Source organism: Mobula birostris, chromosome 5 (assembly GCF_030028105.1).
Source record: "Mobula birostris isolate sMobBir1 chromosome 5, sMobBir1.hap1, whole genome shotgun sequence".
Lineage (NCBI taxonomy): Eukaryota > Metazoa > Chordata > Chondrichthyes > Myliobatiformes > Myliobatidae > Mobula > Mobula birostris.
This window is the reverse complement of record NC_092374.1, coordinates 32,601,940-32,623,335: the sequence shown is the minus strand read 5'-3', so window position 1 is coordinate 32,623,335 and position 21,396 is coordinate 32,601,940. Positions and strand designations below refer to the sequence as shown.

Here is a 21,396-nt window from a genome sequence, read left to right as displayed (position 1 = left end):
CTTGCGCCATGTAGGTTTGCTGCGAAGTCTTGAATGTGCGGCACAGGGTAGCGGTCTGGCGTTGTAGCCTCGTTCAGTCTGCGGTAGTCACCGCATGGTCTCCAGCCCCCCGTTGCCTTGGGCACCATGTGAAGGGGGGAGGCCCATGGGCTGTCGGACCGTCGTATGATCCCTAATTCCTCCATCTTCTTGAACTCCTCCTTCGCCAGTCGGAGCTTGTCCGGGGGAAGCCTTCGAGCACGGGCGTGGAGGGGTGGTCCTTGGGTGGGGATGTGGTGCTGTACTCCGTGTCTGGGCATGGCTGCCGTGAACTGCGGTGTCAGTACTGATGGGAAATCCGCCAGGACCCTGGTGAATTCATCGTCGGACAGCGTGATGGAGTCCAGGTGTGGGGCTGGCAACTGTGCTTCACCCAGGGAGAACGTTTGAAAAGTCTTGGCGTGGACTAATCGCTTCCCTTGCAGGTCGACCAGCAGGCTGTGGGCTCGTAGAAAATCTGCCCTCAGCAGTGGTTGGGCCACGGCGGCCAGTGTGAAGTCCCACGTGAACCGGCTGGAGCTGAACTGTAGCCGCACCGTGCGAGTGCCATAGGTCCGTATTGTGCTGCCATTAGCGGCCCTCAGGGTGGGTCCCAGTTCTCTGTTGCGGGTGTCGTAACTCGTTGGAGGTAAGACGCTGATCTCCGCTCCGGTGTCGACCAAAAAGCGGCGTCCCGACTGCCTGTCCCAGACGTACAGGAGGCTGTCCTGATGGCCAGCCGCTGTAGCCATCAGCAGTGGCTGGCCCTGGCGTTTCCCGGGAATTTGCAGGGTGGTCTGCAGCGGCGGACCTCTGTGCCCCACGCTGGTGGTAGAAACACCATTGTTCGTTGGGCTCCTCACTCCCGTCGCCGGGTTTTGTAGGCTCTGCTGCCGGGCCTGGTCTGGTCTGTCGTTGGGCACGCGGCTTGGTGATCTGTGCGACGGATGCCACTCTCTCTTTCCTGGTTGCTGAAATCTGCGTCGGACAGCAGCAGGCTTATGTCCTCGGGCAGTTGCTCTAGGAACGCCTGCTGAAACATGAGGCAGGGTTTGTGTCCTTCAGCCAGGGCCAGCATCTCGTTCATTAATGCTGACGGCGGCCTGTCTTCCAAACCATCCAGGTGCATTAAGCGGCGTGCTCGTTCACGCCGTGAGAGTCCGAAAGTCCTTATGAGCAGGGCTTTGAATGCTGTGTATTTGCCATCCTCCGGGGGCGACTGTATAAACTCCTCAACTTGTGCAGCAGTCTCCTGGTCGAGTGAGCTCAGCACGTAGTAGTAGCGAGTGGACTCCGAGGTTATCTGCCGAATGTGGAATTGTGCTTCTGCTTGTCCGAACCATAATTGGGGTCGCAGCATCCAGAAGCTTGGCAGTTTTAACGAACCTGCGTGAACAGTTGCAGCGTCGGTCATCTCTGGTCCAAATATCGTTTGGGCCGTCGGGGTCACCAATTGTAGCGATGTGCTACACACAGCGCTAGAATAACCACACGGACGGAGTCGGTGAGTTAGAGTTGCGATGAAAGAGATTTATTCAAACTTCGCGGCCCGCTTTAAAGCCTTCCCGTTCCCGCCCTCCCTGGGCGGGATTGCTGTGGGGAATGTAATTCCCAGGCCCTTCCCGCGCGCGGGATTTTCCCCCTGCTGGTGAAGATGGTCTGGCGCCCTTTTCGGGGCCGGCCCTCTGCCTGCGCGCGCTGTTGTGAGCCGGTTCCTATGTGCCAGAAAGTGGGTCGCCACACAAGTATGTTTTTGTTGAGAAAAATGATCCACTATTACACGTATTTGTTGGAAAAAGTGTGAACCTCTGAGGTAATGCCTTCTACGAAAAACTATATGGAGTCAGGTGTTCCAATTGCGATGAGATTTTTCATCCGGGTGGTAGTTCAAATATAGAAGACACAGATCACAGGATTGTTGAAGTGGAGACACTCACCATCGAAGACATTCACCATATTTGATGGGGACTTGAAATTTAGGGCAAGATAGGATTGATCCAAAAAAAAGGACAGTCACATTACTGAATCAGAGCCTGCTCTTCTCAAGAAATCTGTTTATGCACACGGTGCTTCCGTCAAAACAACTTTGATGACCCTAGAAGAATTGTAGCCTTCCACGAAGCTGCAAAAGGTTACAAAAACATTTTTGCAGTGTTTCAGCCCACAGCAAGAGAAATTGCCTACAAATGGTAGAAATCCTGTATTCTTGCTACTCTCCCTAGGAGTGGCCATACTGCAAAGATCACACCAAGAACACCATATGCAATCTGCTGAAAAAGAACCCAAGGGTAAGAGCAAAAGACCTTCAGAAAACTTTAGAACTTGCTAAAGTCTCTGTTCCTGTATCCACAAAAGAAAACACCAAATAAGAATCAGGTTTATGAAAGGACACCACATTTCAAGCTTGCAAAAGAGCACCTGGATGTTCTACGATGCTTCAAGGACAATGTTCTGTGGATGGAGGAGGGAAAAGTAACTTTTTGGCAGAAATGCACCTTGCTATGTTTGGAAGAAAACAGGGCACTGCACACAAATGCAAAAACTTCATCCCAACTAAAAGCATGGTGGAAGGAGCATCATGGTTTGGGGCTGCTTTGCTGCCTCGGGGCCTGGAGAGCTTGCAATCGTTAAGGGAACAATGAATTCAAAATTGTATCAAGACATTTTACAGGAAAATGTCAGGGCAGTAGTCTGTCACCTGAAGCTTAATAGAAGTTAGATAATGGAACAAGACAATGGTCTGAAAGACAAGGATAAATCAACAGAATGATTTAAAAAGAAGAAAATTTGTATTTTGGAATGGCCCAATCAAAGTCCTTAATCCTATAGAAATGTGGTGGACAGACCTGAAGCAAGCAGGACATGTAAGGAATCCCACCATCATCCCAGAGTTGAAGCAGTTTTGCAAGGAGAAATGGCCCAAAATACCTCCAAGCCAATGTGTAGGACCAGAAATGTTTGGTTGAAGTTATTTGTGTACAAGGGGTGACACCAGTTACTGCAGGCAAAGGTTCACATACTTTTTCCAATAAATAAATATTAGTTCATTTTTCTCAATAAACAAGTATAATGTTTGTGTTATTTATTCACTTGGGTTCCCTTTCTAGTTTTAGGACTTGCATGATGATCTGATCACATTTTGGTCATTTGTGCAGAAATAGAAAATTCTATAGGTCCACAACCTTACTAGCACTGCTGTACCGTGTGGAAACAATTCCAGTCCCTATTTAAATCCTTCCCCTCTGTTTATTAAAACTCTGCCCTCATTTAAAATTCACCCATCCTGGGAACCTCCCCATGTCCCTCATGATTTTTAAAAAAAAAATAATACATAAATCTCTACAAGATCCAAGTCTCTCTCAAGCCATCCAGTCCCATCAACATCCTTGTGAATCTTGTTCCTTCTACCTTAATCACACCCTTCCTAATACAATAACAATCAGAATAGCACACAATATTCTAAGTGTTGTCTCACTAATGTTTTAAATGGCTGTAATACAACTCAGTTCTTGTACTCAATGCCTTATTGATTAATACAAGTGTGCCATACCTTCACTTTATATACCTGTCACTATTTTTCCTGGTAAAAATGTACTTATACCCTCAGATCTACAACATTCCAGTGCCCTGTTATTTAACCTGTATACGCTGCCCTGGTTTAACTTCCAAAAACGCAATACCTTGACATTAGTGTCATATGCTATTTATTTGCTCATCTTTCCTGTTGCTCTAACATCCTAGCCAACCTTTGTGTCCAGTGTAAGTGTAGATGGCTAGAGGTTAGAAATAAAGTTTACAACTTCAAAGCCATCCAGCATTGTATGGGCAAGTCTACAAGTAGAGGCCAGCAGGACAATTAGTCTAATTCAGTACTGCTACTGGAGTGACATGAAAGTGCAATACAAACATAGGCCTTCATAAGAAATTCTTTATTGATTAAAATACATAAAATAATAAATTAGTTAAGACACCGCCAGCAACAAGTTCAAGCAGTATAGACATACTACTTTAAAGTTGTTTGGAGATTAGTGATCGTGACAAATTGAAAATCAGGACTGATGTCAGTTGCAAGATGGTGCTGATCCTTAGTTCACTCTTTCTAGCATATTTGTTCTTAACAGTCTGCATGAAAGAAAAAAGTTTCAATTTATAAAAGTCTAGCTTGCTAGAATTATGGTTAATGCAGCTTAGAAAACATTGTATTGTCTGAGGCATTTACTTAGACTTTAGTCTCTGCATTCTTGTTTATGAACTACTGCATGTTTGCATCCAGTTAATTTAAACACTTGATTTTTGACAAGACTGAACAGTGCAGCACATTGACTGAACATTTAGTTCAGTCAGAAGGCTCTTGTGGATATTTTAAAGCCATTTTTCTCCACTGCAGGCAAGGATGTCGTGTGCCAAATTCAACTAAAGACTCATTTTGAAGAATGTCAACTATTGCCAAGCTAGCCCAAGTTTCAAACTTACCATATGCTTGGTGAGACAGTTATTGACTTGGACAACATTTTTTGCCATGTGTTGCATAACTGGAAGCAAATCCTCTTCTTCATATGAGAGGTAATACTGCAAGAGGGGAGTCTAAAAACAACAGTGATTATGTGTTGTACGTACATTGGTTCAAACCAGAACTATTGTCAATACTCAAAAGGTACTCACCCATTCTCCAGAATTAAAGAGTTTCTGAGCAAGGTGGATGGCTGCTGCTGCAATCAGGGAGGGAGGATAATGTACCATGTCATAATCCCCCATTGTCAGTTCCATTAGGTATTTGGCAAGAGCATGTTGTTCTGCACTAACCTACATCAAGAGGTTAAATATCAGATGATAATGCAACTTCAGAGCTGAAATATTCCACTAGTTAATCATGGAAAGTTGATCATGGAGGTGTCATATTGCACAGCTTTTTAAACCATACAGAATTCATGGAAATGTGGAAACAAGAATACACAAGATACAGTTTAACAATCACAATTACTGCTAGAACTATTAACTTGTTTACAACAGGACACTTAATTTTGGAAAAGCTCAATTTTGTTCTATATTGATTGTGAGAGACCATCTTCTGGGACATTAAAACCAGCATTTTGACAAAAACCATCAAATTATAGGAAAATGCTTACATCTGCAACTTTTGATGCCCTTCTGAGGAAGTGCAGTGGGACTGGCTTGCCAAGAGAAAAGCCGAGTTTCTTCAATATCCACCTCTCCATTTGCCGTACTTGAGCAGTAGTATAGGCATTATCAGTGATGACGACAAAGTCCACAATTTCTGGAGGATAAACCTCTTCATATTTAGAAGCAATGAACATTGCTGTGACACCAACAAGTTGCAGATTTTTCTTGGTTACTGAGTTATCCTAAGAAAAGTAGTCCATAATGAATGAAAGTTCAGAATTTCTTCTGCCTTTAATTGTATTGGTAACATTTATTTCATCCAAGAATTACAGAGCTACTCACAATTAAGCTTTATTTTTTAAAAAATTGGGAAGTTGGAAAGCAGAAAGCATTATATACTCAACTCATGGTGATGCCAGACTCAATTCAGAAACAAGTTATTGTTTTGAAAAATGCTCACTCCATTTGTATTTTAAATGGTACATTTCTTTCAAGTGCTTATCCAAGGACCAAAATAGATGCGTAGTTAGGCATTTTCCATTTCCCCTCAGGAATCCTTACCTGGAGAAACCTGTCCAAGATGGACACAGTCATGTAGAGTGTTTCTGGAAGTAGCTTAAATTTTACTTGAACTTGCACAAGCCAGTCAATTAAGATAGCACGCATGGCTCCAGTTATCACTTTCCCAGCCAAGTAGTTTGGTCGCACTGCCTGCTCAACCTGTATGAGGAAGGACCAGTCATGTATTTTAGTAACAAAGCTACAAAAGTTGATGTTTCATGACAATTTGATAGGATTTTCAATTTTAAAAATAGAATTGGAAACTTCAATCATATTAAAAACACTGAGTAACATATTAGAATAGTCGAAATGACAGAATTGATTTATGGAATGTTATGCCAGACTCCAATAATAGAAGCTAGTGCATAATAGAAGCTAGTGCATACTTATCTTTGGGCACTTCACAACCAAGAAAGCTACATACCAAATAAACAAGCCATCTTTCAGGCCATTTGATCATATCTTTCCACAGGAAGATCCTAATCATTAGGCAAGACTTATCTACTCAAGCCCCATTCAATAACCCAAGTGCTCAAGCAAATATCCACTTAGTTGTCATAATTTTGCTGCAAAATGCTCTTACCAGATATACCTTTGATACCAGTTCAGTGCTTTCCACAACAATCATGTAGCTCAAAGAAACAGGACAGTTCTTGGAACTTAGCAATCTCTTGGAAATTAGCTCAGCAGCATATTCATAGTTGCCTCTCTCTAGCAAATAATTTATCCCATACAAAACAGTACAGCACATCTCATCAAAGCTTCATTTGCTACTGGTCAGGTTAACTGAAAGTCCTAGGCTGCTCCAAGACCCTGGCTGCTTCACGTCCACAAATCCCACCTCTTCAAATCTAGCTACAAATTTACCATCTTACACAAGCTTAGAAATCCAAGTAATGTAAAAGATGGAGCAACAGTGTTTAAGACTTCAGGTGCATTGGTTTAAAGGTGACAAGATTGCAGATGTTGCAATCTGGTACAACAACGAAATTGCTGGGGGAGCTTGGTGGGTCAGGAAGAAAATGGGCAGTCCAAGTTTGAGGCTGTCCATCTGGAACAAATAAAGGGTATTGAACCAAACTATTAATTGCTCTTGCCCTTCACAGAAGCTGCCTGATCCATTGATATCTTCCAGAAGTTTACTATTTTTGCCACTGGTTTACAGGCACACTTCCCTAGCCAGTTAATAGCCCAGAGTTACACTCTAAATTCAAGATCCTAGGATTAAAAGAGCTTTTACCCCTGTCTCAATTTTTTTCATTATTAATAGTCTATTCTGTGGTTTGTACTGTAGTGCTTTGGATCCACTTTAAAGTTCAAGACCAACCTCTAGTTGTCTTAAATACTTGTAGATATCTTTAACGTAGTTACTGCAGAGTACTGGGTTGTTGCCATCATTTATATCAACATCTTCAACAGGAAGGATTGAGACAGAGAAGGCATCACACAGTTCTTCAGACATGCACACTGAAATGTCCATTGGAGATGGTGGTACCTGTATAGTATTTACAATATGTTACAGGAAGTGATAACTTGAACATAGGACCAGCATCTTGCATTTTAAATTTCTAATTTAACATTCAAGCCAGTTTTGATTTTAAGAATTACATGTTCCTTCAAAAAAAGAAAAATTAACATCTATCTTTAGAGAATGGCTGTGGATGACAAAGTCATTCCAATTCTTGGAGCCCAGCACCGATACCACATCCCCTCCACCGAAACACCTTTCCGAATATTTCAGTTTATACAAGTGTTAAACCAATTGTTCTGAAGCACTGTTCTTAGTAAACAAGCAGCATCTACACATTTGCCAGACACTATTTTCATTAGCTAAAGAAATTGTTCCTTTTGAATATGGAAAAAAAGGAATGTTAGAAAATCACAAGTCCATCTAACTCAGTTACCTTCTAAAGAGAAATCCTTCACACAGAAAGCTGTAAAACTGCAGTTTTAATAAATTGCAAAATTTTAAAAAGTACAAGGATTAATTTTCCCAATTTTAAAAATTCTGTAGACAGGAAAAATCCCATTGCTAAATTCTCAAGATCACAATCTCAAATCCCAAGATTACAAGATTTTCTGTCAATAATTAATCGATCTTAATTAAATTGTAGAATAAATTTCCATTTAATTTCCAAAAACAGGAATTCATTTTATTTCAATCCCCTATGCTCCAGATGACCAAAGGCCAACATTTGAGACAAACATACATATGGTTTTACTAGATCTGCTAATCAAGTCCAAACCTCAATTATTACTAAATCTTCTGGAAAGAATTCTTGTGGCAGAGCCTCTGGCTGTTTGCACGTCTTTGCTGGTTCCTTTTTTGGAGACACACATTTTATTGTCTTTGGGAGAAGTACCGTTTCATCCTACACCAGAATGCAAATAACCAAATTTAATAGATTCTTTAACCAAACATTAAAAGTAGCAGGTATTTTAAAATACACTCAAAGGTATAAATGTTACACCTGTGGTTTTACTCCCTCAGCTTAGAGAAAGTGGATACTTGTGTTGTTACAAGTCTTGAACAGGGTCAATACTGAATTGCAGTCGTATTTCGCATTGGTCAAATGGCATTATTAAATTTTATACACCAGACATGTCCAACATTCTTGAAGGCCTGAAGTATTGTAGTTTCAGCAAGTCTACAACATGCTGCTAGCAAACACCTTTGAAAGTTCAACCAGAACTTCACCAGATATACTGTTATTGGAAGCATGAAACCTTTAAACTAACGGAATAGAGTGGGGAAAATTTCTTTAAAATTAATAAATCCTATTTCAAACAGCAAGTCCTAGACCTTAGATCCTGCTCAGGTTCTAAAGGATATCATGCGTATTGAAACAGTAGGCTGCCCATTTGGCTCTGAGCCTACTGTAATATTTAATAAGATCATGCTGATCTAACTGCAACTTTAATACTATATTCAGAGGCAAAATTCATAAGGGAAAAGAATGCAGGACTGAAGCCTCTGCATTCAGAATAAGGTGGACAAACTCATGGGGCAATTAGAGATTGATCCGTATGACATTGTGGGCACCACCGAATCATGGCTGAAAGAAGGTCATAGTTGGGAGTTTAACATCAAAGTATATACTTTGTATAGAAAAGACAGGCAGGAAGGCATAGGCAGTGGTGTGGCTCTGCTGGCAAGAGATGGAATTACATCTTTAGAAAGAGGCGACATTGGGTCTGAGAAAGTTGAATCTTCGTGGGAGGAGTTAAGAAATTGCAAGGATAATAAAACCATGATTATGGGAATCATCTGTAGGCCTCCAAATAGTAGCCAAGACGTGGGGTTGAGATTGTAAAGGGAACTGGAAAGGGCATGTAATGTGTAATGTCACGATTGTAATGGGGGACTTCAATATGCAAGGGGATTGGGAAAAGTCAGGTTGGTGTCTGATCGCAAGAGGGGGAACTTGTTGAAAGCCTACAAGATGGCTTTTTAGAGCAGCTTGTGCTTCAGCCTATAGGGGAAAGGCTATCTTAGATTGGGTGTCGTGTAATAACCCAGATCTTATTAGGGAGCTTAACATAAAGGAACCCTTAGGAGGCAGTGATCATAATATGATTGAATTCATACTGCAATTTGAGAGGGAGAAGCATAAATCACATTTCAGTATTGCAAAGGAATAAAGGGAATTAGAGGCATGAGAGGAGCTTGCCCAGGTGGATTGGAGGAGAATACTGGTAGGGATGAGGGCAGAGCAGAGGTGACTGAAGTTTCTGAGAATGGCTCACAAGGTACTGAGACATGTCTGTCCTGAAGTAGTTCTCAGTTAGCAGGGGTAGGCAACTGTGGCAGACAAGAGAAATTAAGGACTGCATAAAAGGGCATACAAGGTAGCAAAAGTAAGTGGGAAGCTGGATGATTGGGAAGCTTTTAAAATCCAACAAAAGGCAACTAAAAAAGCTATCAGGGAAAAGATGAAATATGAGGCCAAACTAGCCAATAATAAAGCAGGATACTAAATGTTTTTTCAGTTATATAAAGAACAAAAGGGAGGCAAGAGTTGATATTGGACCACTGGAGGATGCTAGTGAGGTAGCACTGGGGGAAAACAAAGAAATAGCAGATCAATTTAATAAGCACTTTGCTTCAGTCTTCACTGTGGAAGACACATTAGTGCCAGAGATCTGAGAGTGTCAGGGAGCAGAAGTGAGTGAGTGCCATTGTTATTACAAAGGAGAAAGTGCTAGGCAAACTCAAAAGTCTCAAGGTGGAGAAGTCACCTAGACCAGATGGACTACATCCCAGAGTCCTTAGAGGTTTCTGAAGAGATAATGGATGCATTTATCATGATCTTTCAAGAATCACCCGATTCTGGCATGGTCTAAGACAGGGGTCGGCAACCTTTTTGCCTCTGTGGGCCGGATCACGTATTAATGAGCGGACAGTGGGCCAGATAAATGCCATTTTAAAAACTTGAAATATGGGAATTATTGATTTAAATACATTGTTTTTTTTTTGCCTCTAATGAATAACACATGCTAGAAGATGATTTGTGCTCAAGGTTGCCTACCCCTGGTCTAGGAGGATTGGAAAACTGTAAATGTCACTCCACTCCAAGGAAGGAAGGCAGGCAAAAGAAAGGAAATTGTAGGCCAGTTAGCCTAACCTCAGCAGCTGGGAAAATGTTACAATCCATTATTAAGGATGAGATTTCAGGGTACTTGGAGACTAATGATAAAATAAATCAAAGTCAGCATGGTTTCTGAAGGGAAATCTTGCCTGACAAATCTGTTAGAATTCTTCAAGGAATTAACAAGCAGGGTGGACAAAGGAGAGGCAGTGGATGTCATTTACTTAGATTCTCAAAAGGTGTTTGATAGAGTGCCTCACATTAAGCTGCTCAACAAGATAAAATCCTATGAAACATGAATAGACGAATGGCTGACAGGCAGGAGGCAGTGAGTTGGAATAAAGGGGCCTTTTCTGCTTGGCTACCAATGACTAGTGGTCTTCCTCAGAGATCAGTATTGGGACGTTTACTTTTCACATTGTCAATGAGGATAGTGGAACTGATGGCTTTGTGACAAAGTTCACAGATGATATGAAGATATGTGAAGGGGTAGGTAGTACTGAGGAAGCAATGCGATTGCAGCAAGACGGACAAATTGGAAGAATGAACAAAAAAGTGGTAGATGGAATAGTGTTGGGAAATGTATGATAATGCACTTTGGTAAAAAGGAACAAAAGTACAGACTACTATCTAAATGGAGAGAAAATTCAAACATCTTAAGTGCAAAGGGACTTTGAGTCCTTGTGCAGGACTCCCAGAAGGTTAATTCACAGGTTGAGTCCATGATAAAGGCAATGTGGCATTTATTCCCAAGGGAATAGAATGTGAAAGCAAGGAGATAATGCTGAGGCTTTATAAGACATCAGGCCGCACTTGGAATATTGTCAACAGTTCTGGGTCCATATTGTAGAAAGGATGCATTGTCATTGGAGAGAGTTCAGAGGAGGTTCATGAGGATGATTCTAGGAATGAATGGGTTAACATTTGAGGAGCATTTGGCAGTTTTGGGCCTGTATTCACAGGAATTCAGTAGAATGTGTGGTAATCTCATTGAATCCGTCAGATGTTGAAAGGACTAGATAAGGTGGATGTGGAGAAGATGTTCCCTCTGGTAGGGGCAACTTTTTAAAGAATAGAGGAGAGGAGGATTTTTTTTTGATATATATATAAATAAATAAAAGCCAAATCGTGGTGAATCTTGTGGAATGCTCAGCTACAGACTTATGGAGGGAGGGAATAAATAAATCAATCGGTGGGTATATGAATGGCCTAATTCTGCCCCTATGTCTCATGGTCTTCTTGTACCCTGTAACCTTTCAATCCCTTAAAACATTTACCACTGTCTTTAAAATCCATTTCACATCTTATAGGCAACCACATTTTCAATTTAAATATTTAAAGAGTTGCAAAGAGCAAACATCCTCTCCATTGCCAACTTGTTACCATCCTTTGGACATTTAAATTAATTCCCTCAACTCCAGCTGAGAAATGTTATGAAGACCACACTCCACATCTGTACTATCTTCCATTGAAATGGAAGTACCATCTATTCCAATCAATAAGCTCCATTTTTGTATAAAAGTCCCACCAGTTTACAATGGATTTTAAGACAAATCACTAATTAACACAAAGTCTTTAGGTTACGCAATTAGAATCCATAAAGCAGGTTCACCTTCTTTGGGGCAAACTTAACACCACATGGCTTATTTATGATATCCACCAAAGCAACTCTGTGTTCCAAGGCTGTCACTGTTTGAAGATTCTTGGATTGGATGTCCACTGTAGAACTACGTGCATTCTGGAGAGAACAATGTCACAAGATTCAAGGCAGAACCTGAAACTATACTAATAAAAAGTTTCAACATGTGGATGAGAAGATGGATCAGAAACTCAATCTCAAAGTCTCAGCAGTTCTAAATGACCCAATGGGTTAATTCTACCTACTCAAGCATCATGATGTCAGATTGGTAGAAGATTTCTATCATTTAACTTTTAAGATAGTTATTTTAATCTGCAAATTGTACAAGTAACCAATTCTTACCACTTAAGTTACTACCACAATGATTTTAAACCATTTCCATGATCAAAATGTTGATTACACCAAGTTGTTTTATTGATTGTATAGTTGCACAATCCCTAGGAATTGGTAAAAATCAAAATGTGCCATATTGAATAGATTTCATTTTGCACGCAAACAGTAAAACAAAATGTTCTAACGAAGCAAAGGTGCACAAAAGGAGTAAATAAACTCATTTGCCCTCATTTGTTGACATTTCATGTACTCTACAATTTCAAAAATCACCAAGCAAGGTTTGCAAATGAAAAATGTCCCAGGCAGAATATACTAGTGATCTATCAATAATTGAATCAATACTCTTCTTGATCATACTTTTGATATTAATGGAAGAGCATTTACCAGATGTTTATTCAAATCCAATTTAATAGACCACATACTAAACTCATAAATAGTCAAAGGAGGCAGAATATTGCTGACCACGGCAGCAGATAGCAATGATATGGTAAACAAGATCTGAAATTGATCAGTAATGAAGGGAGAACGAGATGGGGAAGGGATGTTTGCCATTGGAAGCTTGTAATCATGGGAACGCTGCAGTGATCATTGCTGGAAATTTTGCTTATGTAACACAAATCTGCATCCAAATCATTAATGTATGAAGTACAATTGCCAACTTCCAGATGACCAAGATTGGTGACATTGTCAATAGAAAGAAGACAGTCTTTGGCTATAGAATAGTGATCTATTGACAAGATGAGCAGATAGCACTTAAATCCTACAAAATACAAGGTGGTGCATTTTGTGAGGCTAATTAGACTAGGATTTATACAATGGTAGGTCCCCAAACACCGAGGAAGAGGGACCTCGAGGGAAAAAAAATGGAGAAACAGGTAATATCTGTAGAATCAATGGGATGGTTGACATTTCAGCAGTTTGTTATTTCTAAATGTATATATTCAGGTATCTGGTGGGAGATGTGCAAAGGTGGTAGAGAAGGCATTCAGGATACTTGCCTTTATGCATCATGCAACTATACCAAACATTAGTTAAGCCCCAACTGGACTAATGTGTGCAGTTCTAGTCACCACACTATAAGGAGGGCATTATTACACTGGGGTGAATCTCTTCTGCATCTCTTCAATGTTACTTAGGATGAAGTGTTTCAGTGATCAAGACGACAAGGCCAATAGTGACCTGATCAAGAAACTATGGAGAGCATAGATACAGTATACAGCAAGAACATTCTCTTAGCAGGGGGCTAAGGATTGGACACAAGTTTCAGATGAGGGGGGAAAGAGAGAAACGATTTAAGTAGTAAGACTTATCTGGATGGCAGCTGAGATATGGAAGACACTGCACAATAGGATTGTGGAAGCAGAGACCCTCAACACTTAATGATAGGGACTTGAAACACTATAGTGGAAGACTGCAGATAAGATGGGATGGATACGAGAAAGTACTGATGGCTAGCAAAGTAGGTCAAATTATGCTTTTCTATGATGTGTAACTGAAGTTCTTTAAAACAGGTTAGATAGATATACTTCATTGATCCCGAGGGAAATTGGGTTTCATTACAGCCACACCAACCAAGAATAGCACATAAATATAGCAATACAAAAACTACAAACAATAATATGTAAACTATGCGAGATGAAAAATAAGTCCAGGACCAGCCTATTGGCTCAGGGTGTCTGACCCTCCATGGGAGGAGCTGCAAAGTTTGATGGCCACAGGCAGGAACAACCTCCCGTAAGGCCCAGTGTTGTATCTTGATGGAATATGGCTGGAGTCCAACATCCAGTCTACAAACACATTCCTCGATCATAATATGACCAGGATTGCACCATCCATTGTTAACCAGAACAGTAAGCTCCCAACTCCTTTACGCTTACCGCTCTCAGTGCACTTCCAGTCAGCCCGAACGGTCTGGTAGCCGTCCATGGAAAAGTTTTGATCGGGTTTGTCCTCGTGCAATCCCAGTAAAACACAACACTGCACTCCCGAAATATTCTCTGACGCCTGGCTAGCGCCGTCAACTCATCCATTTTATTACCCACCGAACTCCTCTTCTCCACAAGTCTCTGTTGCCTCGTCTTTCCTCGCCTTTGTAATCCCCCTCTGCATCCTCTGTTTTTCCTCCAGATTTCAGCAGGGGTGCCCACCGCTCTGCTCGCTAAACCGGCTGGCATAAGGGCAAATCAGCTGGTCCCTGGAATAAACAATGCAACCATACTGCTGCCCCGCTAATGAGACGTGTCGGAATGTAACTATTTCCAGCGCTAAAAAAACCAAATAAAACTCTCTTAGGACTTTATTTGGAACATTGACCAAGAAACTGGAAGGAAATTCCCCAGATCTCAATAAGGAAAGTGGACTTGGGCAAATTAAATAGAATCTTAATACGTTTAAGCTATTAAGGTTTTACACTTAAAATAACAAAAATTAGAAGCCAGTTGATGGTCAAGTGTAAAACAAACCTATTACTAGTCTCCTGTCCTCTATCAGATTCTCCTTCTCTTTCACCAGTCACCTTCCCAGCTCTTTACTTCACCCATCACCTTGTACTTCTTTTCCTCTCCTCTCCCCCCCCCCCACCGCAACTTTCTTACTGACTTCTCATTTCTTTCCAGTCCTGCCGAAGGGATCCAGCTTGAAGCATGGACTATTTATTCTTTTCCATAGATGCTGCCTGGCCTGCTGAGTTCCTTCAGCATTTTGAGTGTGTTACTTTGTATTCCAGCACCTGCAGATTTTCTCTTGTTTATTACTAGTACGGGATAATAACTTTCTGCACATCAAATGAACTGCAACAAAGTTAGAATATCCTATCTGGACATATACCTAGTTAAACCAAAAGATTAGACATTCATTATGGATCATAATAAAATACTAAAATTTACCTTTCAGGAGTTGGGGAAGTCACAAGTCTAGTAACGTTCATCATTCTGACCTGTTACTACTTTATTTACTCAACCCAATTACCAAGTGAAAACAAATAGTTAATTCAGTTTAATGACGTCCAATTCAGACAAGACTTAATAGTCATTGAAGCAAAATTATTTTATTACTAATGCAGAAGATGCAGCAATCATATTTTTGAGCCTGAAAGGAAGTATGTTTATTTTGTTAAGGAAAGAATGTAAGGTCACAGCTGGAGACTTAATCTGTGAAAAAATGATAAGAGCTTAGAGTTGACACTCCAATTAATATATATCCCTATTCACACAAAAGTAACTATCCATTAGCCAGCAAATTGAAAGAATCCAATACTTTGGGGGATATTCATCGTTAGACTATTGTTGCTGTTAATGACAGGTTAAAATTGAAAATAGTTACAAAATGAAGCATATTCTTATTCTCGCGAGCCTCCACCACGTCCCAACAGCAGATTAGCAGGAGACAGGACAAGGCGTACATTAACGAAATGAAAATACTGCACACCGTGTCTGGCATTAACTTTACGACAAAATTCGTCCAAAGGTCGAGGAAGGGCAGTTGCACGACACGGGGCTGGTAATGTTTAAGAGTTTAACATTGATTAAAGAGTTACTTTTATTGACTAGGTAGCAGCAAAGGATTCTGCAACCAATTAACATGGTAGAGAGCAAAGTAGATGCCCAAATATACTGGGGTGTACATTTGAAAACACCGCTCCGTTTATTTGGGGGTGCATACAGTGACTGTAATAAGCGGTGGGGCGGGGCAGGACCTCGCCACCTCAAAACCTGCCCCACAGTGAAGCCCATCAGTTCACAACACCACAGCCACCAACCTATTTTCAGAGCTCCAGCCGCTATTAACCTCAACTTTACATTCAGCCAGCCAATCTTAAAAATTTGAGCAACGTTAATGAAGTCCACCTCACCCTTCTGATTCGCACAGCCATTCTCCCAGCGTCCTCTCGTTTCCTAACCCACCGGTAATCCATTCTCACTCGAACCTTCTTCGGCTCTTTTAAATGCACCCCCAAATTCGTGATAGGCAATCTAGCGTTCTGATTGGATGAAAAGATCCGCCCTGAGCCCGACGACCAGTCGCAACGCCAGGTAATTCGGAGGTCGATTGGGACATCGTACAAAAGGGGAAATAGGCCTTTCTTTGAAGTCTATTTTAAAATCTTTATCTTTTTTTTTGTGTGTGCTTTGTTGCCATTCTGACTTGGCGCAATACGGGCTGATAGAATAGACGCGTTACCAAGACCACATTCCCTTTCGCGGGTATTTTGTTCATTTTACCGTAATGAAAAATGGATTTGCTTGGCACTTCGAGTGGTCCTGATGAATAAATCAGAGTTTTAAGAAATAGGCCAAGGGTAGGGACTTAAGTAATTCATGGGTAACGATCAACTTTTCCACCTGATCCCAAAGTCCATTTATTCATTTATTAAGTACAAAATCTCTTAAAGCTCTGAATGTTCTCTGTGCTGGACAGAAAATATCAAAAACTAAGAAAGTAAAGGTGATGAAATTACTCCTCACTTCTGAATGGTTGATTCCATATCTGGCTCTCCAATTCTCATCTCTCTAGCCGCCTCAGCTCTCCTGAAATATCTCCGGGCATCTACTTCCAAGCATTTAAGAATGATACACGTTCCAGTAAAATCCTTATACTGTACTACAGAGAATATAAGCCCATTCTACTAAAATTTATTCCAGAAATCAGTCAGAAATTAGAAATAGTGATGGAAACATTCAGCAGGCCAGGAAGCATTGATGGAGAGAGGTAGACAATTAATGTAATCAGTTAGTCAGAACTGGGATTAACTTGAACTTGAACAAATTTCAAGTTGCAGAGTAAGGGGGAAGGACGAGAGAACATGGAGGGTTTATGTATGAAAAATCAGTGTAGAAATAAATAAGTTCAGTGGGACAAAAATCAGCTAAAATGAAGGTGGTCTACCAAGGCAGTCCTGCTTTTGCATTTAGAGAGAAGGCAGAAGCATCATAAGTGTAATTAGGAGTAGGCTGTGGAGGAAAGATCTTTGAAAGGAAATGGGGTTAGTAAAGATCTGGGAGATCATGGCCTGCTGTTTAGTAGTGGGGTTAAGGGCTCAAGGATGGTATAAGAAGGTGCCAGAGAGGTAGGGTTCAGATTTGTCAAACAACAACCTCAGAACCCTCCTTGCCAGCAGGTTTAATGAAGTGTTGTACCAAAGATAGAAATTCAGGAGGTCAGGCAGCCAAAGGGATAGTTGACATTTCAGGTCGAGACCCTACAGCAACTTGTTTTTTGCTCCAGTTTCAAGAATCTTGTCTCTTGATGAAGGTTTTAAGGACTGATTATGAGTGGAAGTGTAGTCAATTAGAATAAGTCGACTAGAAAAAATGTAGAGGGGTACTATCACAGCAACTATATAAAAGTTCAAAAGTTCAAAGTAAATTTAAACTATAAGTCCATAAGACATAGCTGGCTGGTGGCTTAGTGGCATCAGCGCCAGACTTCAGAGTGAAGGCTCCTGAATTCGAATCCAGCCGGCTCCCTTGCATGCTTTCTATCCGTGCTGGGTTGAGCGTCGAACTAGCAACTCGGCCTCATAAAAATAAGAAAGCCTGCTAAAAAAACACCGTCATGTCGGCGTCCCAATGACTCCATGCGGAGTTAAGGGCTTTCTTCTTTCCATAAGACATAACTGCAAAATTAGGCAATTTGGCCCATTGAGTCTGCTCCACCATTCTATCGTGGCCGATTTATTATCCTTCTCAACCCCATTCTCCTGCCGTCTCCCTGTAACCTTTGATGTCCTGACTACTCAAGAACTACTGCATTAAATATACTCAATAACTTGGGCTCCACAGCCATTCGTGGCAATGAGTTCCACATATACACCACTGTCTGGCTAAAGCAATTCCTTCTCATTTCTGTTCTAATTCTATGTCCCTCTATTCTGAGGGTGTGCTATCTGGTCCTAGACTCGCTCACTTTAGGAAACAACCTCCCAACATCCACTCTTATCTACCCTTTCAATATTCGATAAATTTCATTGAGATCCCCCTCATTCTTCTGAACTCCGGTGAGTACACGTACAGAACCATCAAATGTTCCTCATGTGTTAACTATTACAGTTCCCAGAATCACTCACTTCCTCTGAACCATCTCCAGTCATTTCTTAAATAAAAACTCCTCAGGAAGTTCTAAGTTTGATCTGACATCTGCCTTACAAAGCCTCGGCATTACATCCTTACACTTATATTCTAGTCCTCTCAAAATGAATACTAACATTGCACTTGCCTTCCTTATCATGACTCAACCTACAAGTTAACCTTTAGGGAATCTTGCACAAGGCTTCCAAGCCCTTTTGCATCTCTAATTTTTGAATTTTCTCCACACTTAGAAAATAGTCTACATCTTTATTCCTTTTACCAAAGTGCATGACCATACACTTCCCTTAACTATATTCCATATGCCGCATCTTTGCCCATCTCCCCAATCTGTCTAAGTCCTTCTGCAGATTCCCTGCTTCTGCAACATTACGTGCCCCTCCATCTTTCTTTGTATCATCCACTAACTTGGCCACAACATCATCAATTCCATCATCCAAATTATTGACATTTAATGTGAAAAGGAGAGGTTCCAATACCAACCCCTGTGGAACACCACTAGTCACTGGCAGCCAACTAGAAAAGGCCCCCTTTATTCCAACTCTTCAGCTAATTTTCTACCCATGCTGGGATCTTTCCTGCAGTACAATGGGCTCTTGTTCAGCAGTCTTACCTGCTGCAGCTTGTCAAAGGCCTTCTGAAAATCCAAGTAAACTACATCCACTGAGTCCCCTTTATCTATTTTGCCCGTTATTTCTTCAAAGAATTCCAACAGATTGGTCAGGCATCCCTTTAAGGAAATCAGGCCGACGTTGGCCTCCAAGTACCCAGAAACCTCATCTTTAATAATGGACTTCCAACATCTTGCCAACCTCTGAAGTCAGGCTAACTAGCCTATAATTTCCTTTATTCTGCCTCCCTCTCTTCTTAAGCAGTAGAGTGATACTTAAGAGTTTTCCAATACCATGAGATTTATTTTTATACTAACACTTACAGGAAAAATAAAGAATATAATAGAATTTATGAAAAACTATACAGAAACAAAGACTGTTCTGGAGGACTGGTGTTTTGTTTGGTTGTATACATGTACAGTCGGATGACAACAAATGTGATCAACTTGACCCTGAATTTCACTGACAAACAACCAATGAGCAAAAAAAAAGACAAATCATGCAAATAAAAAATAATACTGAGAACATGAATTGTAAAAAAGTGCTTGAAAGTACGTCTGTAGGTTGTAGGTTCAGTTCAGAGTTGTGGTGAGTGAAGTTATCCACACCAGTAAAAGAGCCTGATGTTTGTAGGGTAATGACTGTTTCTGAACCTGGTGTGGGACCTATGGCTTCTGTACTTCCTGTGCAATGGTAGTACGAGAAGGGCACATGGCCTGGATAATGGGTCTTGATGATGGATGCTGTGTTATTATGCCATTGTTTCATGTAAATGTCTTCACTGGGCTTTGTTTGTGATGTACTGGGCTATATCCACCACGTTATGTGACTTCTCCATTCCTGGGCATTAGTTTTTCTATGCCAGGCTATGATGTAACCAGTTAGGACACTCTCCGTTGTACATCTGTAGAAGTTTGTCAAAGTTTTAGATAACGTGCTGAATCTATGCAAACTTCTAAGAAAGTAAGGGTGCTGTTGTGCCTTCTCTCTGATGCCACTTACATTTCTGATATGAAAATGCCAAGGAATTTAAAGGTACTGACTCTCTCTACCTCCAATCCCATAATGAAGCCTGGCTCATGGAACTCCTTTCTTCTTGCTGAACTCAATAATCACCCCTTTGGTTTTGCTGGTATTGAGTGACAGGTGGTTGTTGTTGTACTACTCAAACAGTTTTTCAGTCTTCCTCCAATATGCCGATTTGTCACAGCCTTTGATTCAGCCAAAGACAGTGGTGTTACCAGCAAACATGAATACAGTATTGGAGCCATACTTCACCACACATAGGTGTAAAGTGAGTAAAGCGGGGCTGAGCACTCAGATTTGCGGTGCATCTGTGCCGACGGTGAGTGTGGAGGAACTGAAGGAGCTAGACTTGGGGTGGATCGTACTTCTGTCTGCATCAGAGAGACATTGAAGTGGGTGTCTGAAGCAAGTGATCGTTTGAATCACTTTTCCTGTGATCGCAAGACCCTGTTGGGATATTGTCAACATGGAATGCTGCAAATCCAATTCATTGGTGAATGGCAGGGGGTGGGGGAGCTGCGTGGCCTCAAGCCAGTGTCACCTGCTGCTTGCAGATGCCCAGGAGTGAGGAACGAGAGCCAGCACACTCCAATGACATGTGGGAGGCAATGTGGCACAGCAAACACATTCAAGTTCACAGTTTGTTTGGCTGTATTCATGTATGGTTGAATAACAATTAAACTTGAACAGTCTGTACTGACTGGGGTCTGCCAGTGAGGAAATTCAGGTTGTTAATTATTAAAAGAAACATAACACCATTGCCATTTATGGCTCCTTGGGGGCAATATACCATTTCAACATTGTGGGGTTCCCCATCTGACTCTGCTCCTCCACACAAGGTAGCAGCAGGACCCCAGATTGCAGGCAACATTCCTGTGGATCTTTTTGCAGCCTCCCTCACTTGAGCCAAGATCAATTAGCCCAAGATACCAAGTCTGGGGAAAAAAGTAGGGCACCATATACCAAAAATCATCTCATTTCAAAAATATTTACATACACCTAGTAATGCTTGAACTCATTGTGCTGATCAGGGTATTTGAGCCCCACATGCATAGGGGAATCTTACCAAATGACACATTCCAGGTTGCAGAAGTAGATGCTGATGGATGCTTTGAAAGTTGGTGCAACTGATGTGAAGGGTCAGAATATCAGGCCAGGTAGTCAAGAGGCTGAGGGGAAAAGATACTGAGTCTACCAAGACAAATTGAGAAGTGGAGTATGGTGGGAATAACATTGAGTTGTGCCTATTTCAATGCAAGGCAAATGAGCTTAAATCACAAGGAATTATAACATTGTCTCAATTATAGCTATAATCATAGGAGTGGTGGAATCAGCAGATCAATGTTCTGGGGGATCCATTATTTCCAGGTGTGGTGGAGCATAGGGATCGAGAGAGTGGTATTACTTATTAGAGA

General features: G+C 41.2%; 1 protein-coding gene across 1 annotated transcript; it reads right to left on the bottom strand.

Moving 5' to 3' along the window:
• Positions 1 to 4,013: 4,013 nt before the first annotated feature.
• LOC140197218 (G2/mitotic-specific cyclin-B1-like) lies at positions 4,014 to 16,158 on the bottom strand. The gene is made up of 9 exons (XM_072257141.1): positions 16,112 to 16,158; positions 11,902 to 12,027; positions 7,947 to 8,072; positions 7,028 to 7,195; positions 5,701 to 5,859; positions 5,145 to 5,381; positions 4,681 to 4,821; positions 4,492 to 4,602; positions 4,014 to 4,140 (listed from the first exon to the last, which is right to left on the bottom strand). The coding sequence occupies exons 1-9, from the start codon at positions 16,130 to 16,132 to the stop codon at positions 4,027 to 4,029; spliced, it is 1,203 nt and encodes a 400-aa protein (XP_072113242.1). The 5' UTR covers positions 16,133 to 16,158; the 3' UTR covers positions 4,014 to 4,026.
• Between the last annotated feature and the right edge of the window lie 5,238 nt (positions 16,159 to 21,396).

Bases quoted from the DNA above. Each gene is read 5' to 3' on its own strand.
- LOC140197218 (XM_072257141.1), bottom strand. From the start codon at position 16,132: ATGGCTGTGCGAATCAGAAGG. The intron at 8,073-11,901 runs GTGAACCTGCTT...ATTCTGGTGTAG, and splicing joins TTAAGTTTGCCCCAAAGAAG to GATGAAACGGTACTTCTCCC. The intron at 4,141-4,491 runs GTAAGTTTGAAA...TCTTTCATGCAG, and splicing joins ACTGTCTCACCAAGCATATG to ACTGTTAAGAACAAATATGC.